General features: G+C 41.5%; 1 protein-coding gene across 1 annotated transcript in view; it reads left to right on the top strand.

Annotated features, from left to right (window-relative positions):
• LOC308334920 (pyruvate carboxylase, mitochondrial-like) overlaps positions 1-16,591 on the top strand; it is a 378,126-nt gene that overhangs the window by 88,956 nt on the left and 272,579 nt on the right. Inside the window, exon 11 of the mRNA XM_080791818.1 lies at positions 10,894-11,056. Coding sequence (XP_080647944.1) covers positions 10,894-11,056 — 163 coding nt within the window. The remainder of the gene's footprint in view (positions 1-10,893; positions 11,057-16,591) is intronic.

Below are 16,591 nucleotides of genomic sequence, written 5' to 3'. Positions count from 1 at the left end.
TCTCTCTTTAAACCAGGCCCTGAATTTCATCATTTTAGGGTCAAGTCCATTTTTACCTTTTTGTGGTCAATGATTTGAGGTGTAAAGGCTGAATGCCATGGGGCAGCAAGGCCTGGCCACAGAACGCAAATAATCTATTTAATTGAAAGGTTTGTTCATGGGTCAGTATCAGGTTACACTCATAATTGAGTTGCGAGCCCCTGCTTTGTTCCTGAGTGTCAGGTTAGCCACCTAATTGGTATTCTAATTGGTGTTCAGGTTCAGACAAAGTACATTTTATTCATGTTTAAATTTTAAAAATGCAATCAAGAAATTCCCTCTTCTTTTCATAATTTCTTTCCTGTGTTACTTCTGACATTCACTCCTAACCCACGAGGCCTATTAGCCGAAGTCGCACTTCCAAACATCAATCCTTCATCAAATTTAGAGGCCCTCATTTATGGAATTCCCTAGATGCTTCACTTAAAGGGTAAGACCACTTTTTTTGAGGTTTGGGTTGTGTAGTTACTTTGCCATGATGCAACTCCAAATGTGGACAAGAAATAAAAAATAACTGCTCCAGTGATTAGAAATTGATAATTCAAAATATGCTCCTCATTGACTTACATTATAGCTAAAACAGCTCTCAAAGTCACTCTTTTAGTACGTAAACAAACACAAACAATGTTGATTCAGACAATATAGAGCATCACCAAAACTCATGTGGTTTTATTTTCTCATCAAAAATGTATCTTCCTGTTGATTTGACCATTTTATTGGGGAAGAAAACCCGGACTGGATCCGTGGATCCGGATCCAGATCTTCAAATAGTAAAATCAACAGGAATCTAACATTTTTATGAAAAATTAAAACTTTGAATTTTGGTGATGCTCTATATTGTCTGAATCAACTTTGTTTGTGTTTGTTTACGTACTAAAAGAGTGACTTTGAGAGCTGTTTTAGCTACAATGTAAGTCAATGAGGAGCATATTTTGAATTATCAATTTATAATCACTGGAGCAGTAATTTTTTATTTCTTGTCCACATTTGGAGTTGCATCATGGCAAAGTAACTACACAACCCAAACCTCAAAAAAAGTGATCTGACCCTTTAAGTCCTCATTATCCTTGCCAATATTCAAGAAATATGTATTTTTGTTCATTGATATGTGTCGTAATTTTTTTAATACCATGTGCTAAATAAATAAACCTAAACCTTCTGCCCTGTGTATATCAATCAGTGCAGCTGTCAGTGTTCTGGGCCTCAGTGTGTCGGTGGTTTGACAGGTGTGTGTTAGTGTGTACAGTACTACTGACGTGAAGTATAGCTGGTGGCTATATGCTTTGACCCTGACTTCCCATTATGCACAGAGTAGAACACAGTACATCACAGCAATTTCACAGAAAAACGCTTTGTGCATTAAAATACAAAACAAAACAAACAAAAAACAAAAATCTTTGTCACTCTTATCATCGTACATCATACATCCTCTCATTCCGGCCAGTCAGAATTTGCGTCCTGACCTTCGTCTTCAATGTTTGTGTTGTTTATGCAAATGTTTGTGTTTTACACACAACGCTCAAAACTGGCCATTCATCATCAATGGCATTTAATGTTTGTGACAATATTTGTGTTTACACACAACACTCAAAGCTGGACATATAGGAGGGGCTATAGTGCTACCTCAAACAGTCACCGCTCCTGGTGTGAATTCAGTGTTGTAGGCCAGCAGTGGGCAGATTCTTTGATCTTATCTTCCTGAGACTTCCCCTCTTTCAGTTTAGCATTATTCCACAAGTGACCCACAGCGTAATTGTTTTTAAATGACCTTTGTAAACAACCACTCTGCCCTCTGGGAAGAGTGGTCTATATGGGTGGAGCGGGTATATATACTTAATACATAATTAATATATAATTTGTATATAATTTATTTTTTATATTCAATCCCATGCAGGTTCCTCTCTCCTTTTTGCCTCTCTCCATATCTGTCGCTCTCGCTCTCTCTCGCTCTCGCTCTCTCCATCTCCATGCTCACCTCTTCCACACCCCACAATTCTCTCTCTCTACTCATTCTTCAGCTTCCTCCATTTGTGTGTGTGTGTGTGTGTGTGTGTGTGTGTGTGTGTGTGTCTGTGTGTGTGTGTGTGTGTGTGTGTGTTTGCGCGCTAAATTGGTGTCAAAATGCCACACTGAAGCTATGATTGAACTATGATTTGAATTTGAATTTCGTCTCCACTCACCTCTCCCTCTCTCTCTCTCTCTCTCTCTCTCTCTCTCTCTGTCTGTCTGTAATTTTGTGATTCTGTAGTGTTTGTCTAGTCTGTTGACCAGCTACGGTTCCTCCCTCCTATTGTTGTTTACCCTTCTGTCTCCTCTACCTCTGCACTCACGCCCTCCTTCCTTCCTTCCTTCCTTCGCTCCCTCCATCTGTCTTCTATTATTTTCTTCGTTTTCTTCTTCCAATTCAATTCAAAGGGCTTTATTTATTGGCATGAGGAAACATATGTTTGCATTGCCAAAGCAGAAGGCACAATACAACAATACAAGCAAAACTAAAATTATTCCTCTCCCCCCACCCCCTCTCTCTCTCTCTCTCTTATGATGGTAGCCCATCATCTCTCTCTCTCTCTCTCTCTCTCTCTCTCTCTCGCTCGCTCACTCGCTTCACCGTCATTCTTGCAGGCTCTACTGAAAAGCATGTTGGCTACACCTCTAGTTGTGTGTGTGTGTGTGTGTGTGTGTGTGTGTGTGGGTGTGTGTGTGCATTGTAAAGACATAGTCTGCATTCGCTTCAACAAAATGATGAATGTGCCCTGGAGCAATTTGTGCAAATGTATTTACCACTGACGCACGCACACACACACACACACACACACACACACACACACACACACACACACACACACACACACACACACACACACACACACACCACTGTAGTAATAATAGCCATATATTGAAAATCATGAATTAATCAGATGAATGACTGTCAAGTGTTTACCAACAGGAGGAAACAGTTTTCTGCTTTTTAGAGAGTAAGTGAAAGATTAGATGGGTCATGGGAGCTAAACGGATGAGGAGAGATCTGTTTACCTCCCATGGAGAGAGGAAAGGAGAGAGGGACGTAGGTGAGGAAAGACGAGGTGAGGAGAGGAAAGTATGATGGTAGCCCACCCTCTCATTCACAATACTGTATCAGTTGAGCAGTGTGACACTGTTCTCAACTTGTTGCATCTTCTGGTACTCTGAACAAAGTGAAAGATCACACAGGAAGCGCTACAGCGTGTCACAGAAACACTTTGACACGAGAGAGCAACACTCAGCATTATTAATGAAAGCAAAATGGAAAGTAAGCTTTTACGACACCAAGCAAAGACTTGTGTATTATTATACCATGTTGACAATACACTGCTTCTGCTTCTGCTGAACACACACAGACTGGACCTCCATATAAAAGCTTAACTGCCCCCACCCCACATGTATGGACCTGCCAAAACCTAATTGCGTTAACATTTGATTTCTAATGACTCAATTATTTGCTTAGCACAACAATGCAGTTAGGTGAGAGATCAGTGCAGTGCAGTGGCTGGCGTTGCCCGTTGCATGATCTCCACAGACTAGTTGCAACGATGTGTATATGTGTGTGTGTGTGTGTGTGTGTGTGTGTGTGTGTGCACCAGTGTTGTTTTTCTCGACTAAAACTAAGACAAAAAAAAGTTTCGACTGCCTTTTTTCACTGACGAAAACTACATGGAAACTATGTTGACTAAAACTAAGACTAAATATACTGACAATTTCGTCAACAAATAAAAACTAGATTAAAATGTAAGAATGGGACTAGTGGACAACAAGAGATCCAGTATAAGTCACTAAAATGTAAATGTTCTGCCAAAAACAACAGTGGTGTGCACTCATAACCGTACAGTTACTTTCTCTTCTTTTATATATTTCGTATGACTCATACTGCACTTCCTGGTCACATAATATGACCACTGACCAGTGCTATATTCTCGATGCTGCACATTTCAGAATGTGCATGCCCTGCGTGTTACATTCAAATCAGGAAGTGAGAACATGAGCGAGGGAAGAAGAGGCGAGGGAATGAGGGAGGACGATACGGAAATGAGAAAAGGAAGTGAGGATAGATGGGGAAATAATCATCCTTTTGTCATACTCCTGTTGCTCTCACCGACTCACCTCCATGCTCTCCTCCCTCTCTCTCTCTCTCTCTCTCTCCCTCTCTCTGTGTCTCTCTCTCTCTCTCTCTCTCTCGCTCTCCATCTCTCTACCCATCGCTTCCTCTCTCTTTCTCTTGGCACCTCCAATGTCCCTTTCCCGTCGCTCTCTCCGTCTTGTCAGCCTACACACACACACACACACACACACACACACACCGTCTTTCTGCCCCACATATCTCTCTCTCTTTCTCTCTCTCTCTGTTCCGGGCAGGCAGCCATATCGTCCTCCCTCGCTAACTAGCTCTGAGTGAAAAGACTGAAAATGATATGCAATTAGCACTCAGCCGCCTCCACGGTGCACGTGCATGCATTCTCTTGTGTGTGTGTGTGCTCGCAGGAAGAACCTGTCTGCGTGCACTATAGGCAGGTGCAGTGTTTGCGCCCAGTTCCTGGTGAATATTAACCTAATGTACTTACACAATTGCATTCCTGTGCCTGAATAACATGTACATTATACATCTTGGCTGGGATATCTGCAACCCCTGGAATGTATCAGCTGACAAGGCTGTTCGTTTTCATGTGATTACAGTTTAACCTTTTCTGCCCTCTGGACTCGATGGCGATTCACTAACAACTAGCAGCCTTTTAAAAGGGCAGCTCCATTTAAATAATATGTAACATTTGAAATATGTCAGCCTGATCTGTTTCTTCAGATGAATACGGTGACTCACTAGCAATGCGCACTGAGGCCTTATTTATTCTTTGAAGTCACACGGCAAAAAATGACAATCTGGAAGGCGTGGAAGCTCACAATGTGTTGCATCCGCAACGCACCTTTGGACGCGACAGTCTATTTGAGATTTGCAATCTTGCCACAGAGAATACATTAGGCATTAGATCGTGTTGTGACCATCCGTTTGATATTGTGCAAAAACAATGTCCATAGCAAACTTGCTTCTAACGTTGCATATCTGAATATAGATTAATTAATTGGGTTATTTATGTTACCATGAGTTGAGGGAGAGAACATAGCATGGCATTGACCTAGAATACAGATAAAAGCATGTTTGGTTTTGGGAGAGGGTGGTTGTTGCTTTGAAGCTACTGTGGGATGTGAGGTGGACATTTAAGTAAATGTACTTAAGTACAGACTTTGTTTGTACTTAACCCATTTTGGGCGGGAACCCCTTTTGCTGTTAGCATTATGTTATGCTTTAGCTATTGAAAAATAGCAGATCTACAGGCTCATAGCACGCCACCGAGTGGCGCGCTACGAGCTTGTAGGTCTGCTATTTTTGAAAAATCGAAGAACGACTGAACATAGCTTTTTCAGAAAACTGTCAGGATGTAGAAGACATTTTTAGAACTTACGTACAGATTTACTTAAGTAAATGTCCACCTCTGACTGTGAGGGATAAAACCTGGTGACACAATTCAATTCAATTGCTTGTCATGTTGACCTCAGGGATTTTAGTTGGTCATGGTGACCTCACTGACCTGCGAGTGTAGCTGCATGCTGTCAAATGCCTCCTCGCATCCCTAGATCTATTATTGTCTACAGCAGTGGTTCCCCAACTGAATCCCCAAAAGCAGCATGCAAAGCAACATTCAGTATAGAGTATACGTCAGTGTTGTTTTTGGCAGCAAATTTAGATTTTAGTTTTAGTCATAGTCTCTTGAATAGTTTTAATTTAGTTTTAGTCACATTTTAGTCACCTGGAATGTTTTTGTGTTAAGTCTAGTTTTAGTCTAATAAATGTCATAAGATTTTAGTCGACTAAATCTACAGTTGATTTAGTCGACTAAAATGTTGATGTCGTCGTAATGACAGATTTTACATTGCACTTGGTTGCATGCTGAAAATAGCAGATCTACAAGCTCACAACGTGTCACGCTGCGACACGTTGTGAGCTTGTCGATCGGCTATTTTCAGCATGCAACCAAGTGTAAAATGACTTATACTGGATCTCTTGTCCACTAGTCCCTTCCTAACATTTTAGTCTAGTTTTTATTTGTTGACGAAATTGTCAATATACTGTATTTAGTCTTAGTTTTAGTCATCATAGCTTAAAAAGGTAGTCGTCGAACATTTTTCGTCTTAGTTTTAGTCGACGACAACAACAACAGTGGTATATACGTGTGTATCTGGCTGCACGTTTCTAAAGTTCCAATTTTATGACTTTGTAATGCCAAATTGACGAATGTTTGGGAAGCCTTGGCCTACAGCACATCATGCAGTCCCAAATTATCCTGCTATAAGTGCACACATACCTCTTTATTTAAACCCTTTCTAACTATTAGGAGCAGGTGGGCAGCCACTGAGCTGCACACAGGGAGCTGTTTGGGGTTCCAGTGTCTCATTCTGAAGGACACTTTGATGCTAACGCTAAGAGGAGTCCATAATGAACCAGGAATGGTCTCATTCCCTCGGAATTCCCTCCAGAGTCACTGCCTGACGGTCACAAAGAAGTGGTACACATACAAGCAGTGGTGTAACATAACTATGTACATTTACTGAAGTATAATTTTGTAGATATTTGTACTTTACTTGAGTATTTCCAATTTCCAATACTTTTACTTCTACTCCACTACATCTCAGACGCAAATATTGTACTTTTACTTTACTTTCACAATGTGATGCACGCATTGTGAGCTTGGCTATTTTCAAAATATATATATTTTTTACACATTTTGAACTTGTGGAATCTGACTTTTACTTTTAGTACTTTAACTACATTTTGATAGAAATATTTTTGTACTTTTATTCAAGTACATTTTGAATTCCGGACATCTACTTGTAACAGAGTATTTTATATTGCAGTATTGATACTTTCACTTAAGTAAAACATTTGAGTACTCTTTCTACCACTGCATACTATGTCCTATTGGTCTTGTCTTTTCATGTTTATATTATACATTACATAAGCCATACAGGTTTTAAAACACGACGTTGGACTGTAACTCAAGACAAAGAAAACAAAAACGTGACTGACTGACATGAATGGAAGTATGGAAAATAATAAATGAACTGTCATAGGTGGGATGGATGGATTGCTGCGATGGATATATTTATTGTTGGCTGCCATGTAGGAAATGTAATTATACAACAGGTAATTTAATTCAAGTACAGGAGAAGGCACTGTCAGTATTGACACTCAGAAATCCCCAGCCAGAGGTTAGAAAAGCATAATTTATGCACAACATTCTCTGGGGTTTCCCGTTTTCGCCAGATTGGCAGAAAATAAAGTTGCCCACTATTCAGAAGCCCTTAGAACCATACAAGCACTGTTGCAAGAAGGACAACATAGACATAGAATTATGCTTAATGTCATAAAATATTCATATTTTGCTCCTGGTACATAGAATGGAGCTTAAAATAATATTTAAAGTGAGTCATGAGCAAGGTAGAAATTTACCTTACTGCAGGGTGTTCCAAATTAAAGTCAAAGGCTCGGCAATATACTTTGCTTGATTCTACAAATGTCTTCTAAATACTGACAGTTTTCTGAAAAATGCATATTTAATTTCAAGGACCCCCAAATTCATATTTATTTGGCCGCCGACCCCCATCTCAAAAAGTCCCCCGGATTAAAACAAAATAGTTAAAACTTCTTTTCTGAAGAAGAAGAAGATATAAAGATTTGCACACGTTCCTACTTTCTTTTCTAAAAGCCAAAGTATATGATATGGTTAAAGTGGTTAAAATGATTTAGCTGAAATAGTTTTAATGGGTTTATGAAGCCATGCCAAACACATACCTAAACTTAACATATTGACAGTGTCCATTAATGAAACCATACCAAACACATACATAGTCACATACCCATAAGCTATACTAACAATGCCTAATCTGATTTAATTATTTAAAACGCACCAAACGCATGGCTTAACTTAATTAACAGTACTGTACCTAGTCTACTATACAAACTGAAATCAAATTGACAAATGAAACCACTGAACCCATGCCTAAACATGAATGGGAAATTTACTTTAAAACATTTCTGGGGTCACTACTCTGACTTTTGTGTGCACCACAGGCATTTTTTATTTTTTATTTTACAAAGCGGAGATCCGGGCACACTTAACGTTAAAAAGGAAGAAAACTTTATTCAACCGACATGTTTCGACATATACGGTCTTCATCAGGGCTCAACTGCTTGATTTAATATTTAGATATTTGACATTAATTTGTTGAAACACATTAAATCAACAGAGGCCTTCATTCTTCGACTAGCTAGGTCTCCCGTTCATTAGCAGCACAATATCAATCACCAGAAGCAGGTTTCTTCAATTAGTCTAACCCTGGAGTTCGAAATGTAATGAGCTTATAGGAGGGGGTTTTTATCAAAGGAATATATTGAACTCTCGGAGATGCACGATTAATAATTGTTCATGGGGTTTTAGAAAGGCGCTATATAAGTTGAAGTTATAATTATAATTATTATTATTATTAGTAGACACCCCAGAAGCAATTTCATGTGAAATTGCCATACCAACGGTCTAACCTGAAGTAAATTGAAGGAACAAAACCACCCAGAGTTTGATTGGTCAGAGTAGCTTTGCATGTTGTGTCCATCGTCCATTCTTCAAATGAAATGGACTGTCCAGGGTTGCATCGAGGGACAAATGTTGCTGCAGGCCTTTTAATTTGTCTGAGTCAAATTATTATACAATGCATTTCCTGAGCCCTGGAAAAGGGACCTCATTCAATCACCTCTAATATTGAATTTTTTTACATGAACTAAAAACTGGAATAGTAGGAATGCAGATGATGTTGTCAATGTGGCTATGGCTAACCCGGTTGCTAACCAAACAAACACAGCCAACGAGCGCTACTAGCATGTAAACAAAAGCGGTAAAATATGTCGGATGATTGTGTTTATAAAACCTCTCGTGTCTGTAAAGAAACTATTTATCATACGTCGATTTAATAGCCAGATTGATACGGTCATGACTTACCGCAGAAAATCCGCAGTGGGGGCAGCCATGTTTGTTGTCTAACGCTGTTGAGTGACGGGGCTGATAGCCAATCAGGTGAATCAGCTGCTGTGATCGGATTTCCGAACGACACTGACGCAGCCGTAGGCAGAGAGTGTGTGTGTGTGTGTGTGTGTGTGTGTGTGTGTGTGTGTGTTTGTATATATAGATATATACAGTGTATTCATCTATACAGTTAGTGTGTGTGTGTGCGCGTGCTAGTTTGCGCAACAGTAACGCTATTTTCGTGCTCGGACAGACGGGCACAGCCAGCCATGGACCCAGGGACACACATAGCGGTCTATGGGAGTGGTTGCACCACTCAAAAACAACCACACCCATATTCATGGAGCTTTTTAATGAAAACATAAAATTTGCATCTCTTGAAGCTATAGTGGAGCAGGGATCAGCTTTACTCTGGCACTTATCACCCCAACCTCATGCATAATAATTGTCCTTGCGCAAGGCCAGAATGTGAATGTAGGCTAATGGAGATGTTATGATTCAACAGCCAAATAGCACTACTTAGATAGTGCCCAGAAATAACTGCTCATTTGCTAATGTCTCCTGTTGTCTCCCTGCTGTCTTCTCTGGCTCCCTTCAGCACAGACACTGTACCGTAGTGCCCAGTTGTGTGTGTTCATGTGTGCACCTGGTAATTGATGTCAGGGCATCTTTGTGTGTGTGTGTGTGTGTGTGTGTGCGCACGCGCAAGCTTGTAGGTCGGCTATTTTCAAATTATTTTGTACACACTTTAAACTTGTAAAATGGGACATTGTGCAATATGAGTACTTTTACTTTTTGTACTTTAAGTACATTCTGACACAGATACTTTTGTACTTTTAATCTTGAGTACATTTTGAATACGGGACTTCTACTCTACTTCTAACAGAGTACAACTATATTGCAGTATTTATACTAGCAATAATATGTCAAACGCTCCCCCAAAAAATGTAGTCTCTGTGACACATCTAGGTGCCACAATCTGCATTCAAAGATGTTCCTAGAAGCTTTGTCATCGGTCGAAAAAGAAAACCGGACGAAATGACTAACCAATAAGTATACAGGCAAATCGATCAATGCCAAAGCTTAAATCTTTGAACGCAGATTGCGGCCCCTAGATGTGTTACAGAGAGACTACATTGTTTCTCTTCTCTCTTCTCTTCTCTTCTCGTCCTCTCTGTATCTATCTCTCTCTCTCTCTCTCTCTCTCTCTCTCTCTCTCTCTCTCTCTCTCTCTCTCTCTCTCTCTCTCTGCAAACTTGTTTCAATCAGTCAGAGGCTTGAGGATTATGGAGTTGTTCAAGTGTAAGGCAATGCAGCTTGCAACATACTGTTCAATCTCCTCCATTATAGGCAGTCGACCTATTTGGAGGAGAAGGTGCTTTCTTTCTGTACCCACGATTCTTCCCAGGTGTTGGTAATATGACAGACTAAAGTGACTAATGTTCATGTGTTGCTCATATTCTGTACAGTTAGGGCTTGTTTAGATTCAAGCACCGAGACACATACACGTGCCCCCGATAATGTATTTCATACATGTGTATTCAGGCAACAAAGTCTTACGCACACCTGTTTGTATGCTCTGAGGCAGGTGCGTAGGCAGGGCTCAAAGAAAGTTCATATTGCAAGTGCAGACCGTGTGTGGGTCTTTGTGCACTTTGTGTGCATTCTTCTGAGTATAAATGTGTATTCAGAAAATGTCCATACATTAAAACTTAAGTCAAGTAATGTTCTCTCTCTCTCTCTCTCCTACCAGTGTGGACCTGGTGCATGCCCAGCTCCGTATATGCGAGGGCCACAGCCTCCCCGAGCTGGGTCTGAAGCAGGAGAAGATCAGGGTGAACGGCAGCGCCATCCAGTGCCGAGTGACCACCGAGGACCCGGCCAGAGGCTTCCAGCCAGACACGGGCCGCATTGAGGTAGGGGCCGCTGCCTGGCGTTTCACGCTTTCACCTTTTGCTTTTTCGTTGGTTGTTTTGTGCCAGGAGACACGAGACAGAAATGCTCACTCATAGACGGCACTTTATTTTTCACCACCCACCATTTTGAATGTTTTTTTCCCATAACCGTTAGCCAAGACTCAATAATGCTTACTTAAGGCACCCACACGAAGGCATGTTACCTGCTGTGCATTGTCGTGTGCTCTAGTACAAAACCATGTCCATTGTTGCGTGCTGTAGGACCATCATTTGCCCATTATGGTGACTTCATACTGCATTTGCAGGTTCTGATGTTTGAGAGGATAATTTCTGCGCCAGATACTTTACAGTTGCACAGGCTTTGATTTTGAGAAAATAGGAAGTATAGGTTTCAATGTGTCCTGTGCACCGGTCCCTGGTGATGGAGCCAAGGCTGGCTGATATGGAAGTGTTTGTGTTTGTTATGAATGAAAGGTTTTTATTTTATTTCATGTGGGGTTTTTTAGTGGCTTGCTGATAAGGGCACACAATATCACAATATCAATATGATGTGCTTCATGAAACATTAGTTGAGAGTTAAGATCATCATGACCTTCAGTCTGGGACACTATTGAGTGACTGGAAGAAACACACGACTGAGTAAAAGATAATGGATAAGATGGGGAATTCTTTCTTTGGTGAAAAAAATAAAATAAAGTCAGAATTCGACCGACCAAAAAGGTCTTTGATCACTAAAATAAAACACAACACAGCATGGACCTGTGTACTAGTAGAGAGAGAGAGAGAGGTGACGGTCCCTCGGATGAAATCATGACCACAAGAATTACACTTATTCTTACTTTCTTAAACACTTATACACATAAGTGACATGACATAGGCCGCAGCCTATCTGTTTCGGAACGGTTCACTTCACTCAGCATTCAGCATGCAGTGTAGCTCTCCACTCGCAATGAATGAATCTCTGCATGTTCTCATTTTAGTTTCGATTGTACCTATACATCTACTTCGTTGCGCGGCGGCGTTACCACACACCCAAAATAGCCGCTCTACAAGCTCACAGCGCGTCGCATTGTGAGCTTACACAGTGTGTAGTGTGTGTGAGCAATAGGGCTGTCAGTTCACCTCTATAATCCAATTCGAATTTCATTGCTTCATTATTTGTAATTTTCTAATATATTCGAATATTTACATTGTTTATTTAGCCTATAATAATACACGTGGCTGGCATGTCTTGTGAGTTTTGGGAAGTGCAAGGTTTTTGACAGGTCTGCCTGCTGTGGACATTGAAACCCTGACCATTACACACGGGCAGACGCAACGATAAAGTCTATCATTCATTGTGAAGCCAGCAACATGTTGATGCAAACAGACGTGTACAGTAGCTGCTCCAAATGATATTAGCATTCGTCTGTGTCTGCCCGTGTAAACGCAGCATTGTCCCCCCGCTGCGGAGAGGACCGTTGCCCCGTCGGCTAGAATGCTGTCGGAAAAAAGGCCGCCTCCCGTGTACCATAGTGTTATTAAGGAGGACTCCTTGGCGTTAAACTAATGTTAGCTCCCATGCTAACTAGTTGCTACCCTCGTCAGAAACAACACCAAAGATCGGGTGGAAGATGCTGATACCACTTTGCTTGTGCCCGTGGATGGGAAATGAGATTTAAAAGGCTATAGAAGCGTGGATGAAAGGCAAGCACAGATGTGCAATAAAGTTGTGTCATGAGACTGTATTATGATTTTCGTTCTACCGGCGATTTCTGTCTGTGTAGTATACTAGACGTATCCATGCATGTGTTACAAGGGTTTGTGTGTCTGCGATTAAAAGAGTTACAGCCAGTAAGCCCGCCCACCCTGTAGACTGTCTCTGATTGGCTTACCCTGAAATCTGGCCCTACGTTAGCCAATCATTGACCTCTTCTGCGACGTGACCGGACGTGCACCTTTTCACATGCAGTGGAAGCGGCCGTGGAGATTTCACAGCGGTAGATTCGTTACTCAATACATTTAGTGAGCGGATAAAATAACATAAAACAAAATAAATATATTAAATAGAATTAATAAATGATAAAAGCTCCATTCGAATGGCAATTTTAGCTTTCGAATATATATATATTTTTTAATATTCGAATTTCTTTCATATTATGAAATTCGTTCTGACAGCACTAGTGAGCAAGCTAGCTAACGTTAGCTATGATTTTTGTCTTTTAACCTGTAGCACTAGCTACACACACACACACACACACACACACACACACACACACACACACACACACACACACACACACACACACACACAGCATGAAGAGCAGTAGAGTGACTGGAACTCACAACTGTCCTCCAGTCAACAAAACACTGCTGCTGTCAATGGGGAAGCCTGGGGGGGTTAGGGTTAGGGCATAGAATATGGGCTTGGACACACACACACACACACACACACACACACACACATGCGTGTAGCATAGAATACGGGCTTGGACACACACACAGACCTTACATGCATGTATGCACAAGCATGCACACGCTTGGTGCCCCGGGCCTTCTGAAACCCACATGCCATAATACTGCATGTCAGAAAGCGCTACACCAGTGGATGACTCATCTCAGAGGGTTCTCCACGCGTGTGTGCACATCTGTTGGTGTCTGTTGTTGATTTACCTCCAAGAAACATTATTTTTTTTCCCCCATGACCAGTTGCCATGATTTTATTTTCATGGTGTCCTGCTCTATGGGAGGGTGTGAATCATGTTATCGGCAAGCTGCACTTAGACTGTTCCATTTGGTCGAGCCAAAAGACTTGACTTCTAAAACATGTTCGGTGGAGTGTTCGGTGGAGCGCTGGTTTGGAGAGCCCAGTTCCCATATATACTGAGGTCAGAATATATTCCCTCTGACCCCATTAAAATGGTATGAACGCCATATCGATTTGTAAAGGGACAGAAAACACGCAGCCTTGAAGGCAAGCTGCTCATTGGACTGTGACTCGTTGGGACTGCCCTGGAGCATTACTTATCTTTCCACCATCATGTTGTGCTTCTACAGGTCAGAAGAGTTTGGAAACGTATGGAACTGTGAAATGACCTGTAAAATATATAATGGAAATGTGGGAGATAGTCTTGAACTAAAGTCTGAAGGTTTTGACCATAGGGAATACAAGTTGATAACAACACAACACAAACAAATATATAATACAGTGAAAAGACACGTTGTGTGTCTTGTTGTTGAAACATTGACATTTGATGTGATTTCTGCCCGAATGTCAAGCTTTCAATCTGGACAACATTTCTGATTCTGTAGCAAAGATTTGAGTTAAAAACTTGCTCTGTAACAATATATATTCAAAGATTTCAGACACATTTTCACGATTTTCTAAAATAGCAGACCTATACAAACTCATGAGCTTGTAGATCTGCTATTTTTATCTATGTAAAGTGCCTTTATTTTTGCACATGATTTAAAACGTATAATGAAACAGTGGAAAAAGATAGAAAGGTACAAAACATGATGTGTCGGAAAGGCCTTTAAAGCTTTCTCAATGAAGCGTAAGTACTGTATGCTTATTTCCCCTTCCGGTTCAGACCAAACATTCATGCAGAGACACAACCATGCCAACCTGGCAACCAGGCGTATACTTTGTTGTACGACCGTGTCACACGCCAACAATCTCATGAATCAGCTCTTATAAAATAATGGGAAACAAGTTGGTGACTAACTTGTTTGCCATTATTCCCATTTAAATTCACAAAACCTATTTTTCAACATTGTTTTTTGAGTATTTAGTTCCTCACTGCAGGTTTGTCTCTACCGTTTTGGTTGGATTGCGTAGATTTGTCGCCATTGCACCATCCCCGGGAGTTTTTACACATCAAACAGACGCAGGGAAATCCACATACTAGATTCCATGAACTAAGAGGCTTAAGAGGGAGTGATTGTGTGTGTGTGTGTGTGTGTGTGTGTGTGTGTGTGTGTGTGTGTGTGTGTGTGTGTGTGTGTGTGTGTGTGTGTGTGTGTGTGTGTGTGTACGCATGGGAACGTTTGTCTCTCCGTGGCATATCTTCTGAGGATGTGTGTGAGACAGGGCCCATGATGTTCTTTGACAGCAGTCACACATGAGAAGACTACGAAGGTCATCCTTATGAGTTTTGTATCTCTCTTCTCCCTGCTGGGTGCTCTCACTCTCCTCCCCTGTGAGGTCTGATCCCTAGATGTTTTTCCCTGCCGGGTCCTTTCGCCCTTCACCTTCAGACAGACACACACACACTGAACCAACACACACACACACACATGCGCTTGCGTGCGCTTCAAGTTTCACTTCGTTAGCCCATCCTCCAACCCTCTCCATCCGTTATCCATGTTCACAAGTGTTTGTCAGGTTTATTGCGGTATATGCCGCTGCTTTATATGAAGAGAATAAAACAACTCTATAAAAGCCCATGTTGACAACTAGCCAGTAAGGCAGCACCAAACGTCAGGCAGAGTAAATCAGATCGCTGACATCCCCCTGGCTGATCCGCCACTCCAGAACATTGGATAACTTTGTCCCGGGGGCCTTTGGTTGGTGTACTGAACTTAAGCTCTGCATAGAATATCTGAGGGGTTTACATAGGTTTGGATCTGCTGAGGGGAAAACCCATGCCTCTGCTCTTGAAACCCATGCCGTCGCCATGTGACCATGCATTTGGGAAATCTAGATTGTAGACTGATTCAGATAATAAAATGCACATAAATATCTATACCGTATTCACCCATCTCAGCTATTTCACAAATGGAAACCAAGGATATTACAGATTAAATCTAGCAGATGCCTAGAGAAGGCCCATCGCCCAAATGTCCCCTTAATACAAGTTGTCCTTATTGTGCAAGCGAAGACGGTGTGTGTGCGTGTGTGTGTGTGTGTGTGTGGATTATTTCATTTTATATTCATTACAGATTCAATCTTAAATCTCCTGAGCTGTTCCTCCGATAATTCCAAACCTGTTTTTGTGTCCCGGCTGGGTGCAGCTACAGCTGACATTGTTGCCTAGTAACCCCTCGCTGTAGAAATGACAAGGCCTGCTGCCCGCATCTCGCCAACTACGTTCTCGTCCAAATTCCTCTGCCAGCCCCGCTCGCTGCGTTCGTTTGGCGCTGTAAATCGCTGCACACACACTGCAGACAGCTGTTCCACCTCCATGTTTGTTTACAAATATAGCCTCCTCTATGATCACATGAGGTGCAGCGTGGCTCCCTCTGGCACTTACTAGTGTTTTGTAGTTTGTGACGCAGCCGTTATTTTCTAACGCTGTTGTGTGTATTTATTATAAGCATATGCACCCTAGCGTCCCTTTTTCTGGGCATGTCATGATAGGCGAACATTTGGGCGCAAATGGGCAAAAAACTTGTCAAATGGCCGAGCTCCACTTCTCTTCTCACAATGCGAAGAGACGAAGATATTTAGTGGGAATAAAATGATCGGGCCCAGACGTGCCAGTGAATGCTGTACTTCAATGAGCTTGGGGACGCAGGGTTTGAGTGTTTGAAACTTCTATAGACTATAGAGCC

This window comes from Protomyctophum bolini (assembly GCF_963924005.1).
Source record: "Protomyctophum bolini genome assembly, chromosome: 20".
NCBI lineage: Eukaryota > Metazoa > Chordata > Actinopteri > Myctophiformes > Myctophidae > Protomyctophum > Protomyctophum bolini.
Note: the sequence above shows the minus strand (reverse complement) of the source record. Positions and strands in the feature narration are given on the sequence as shown.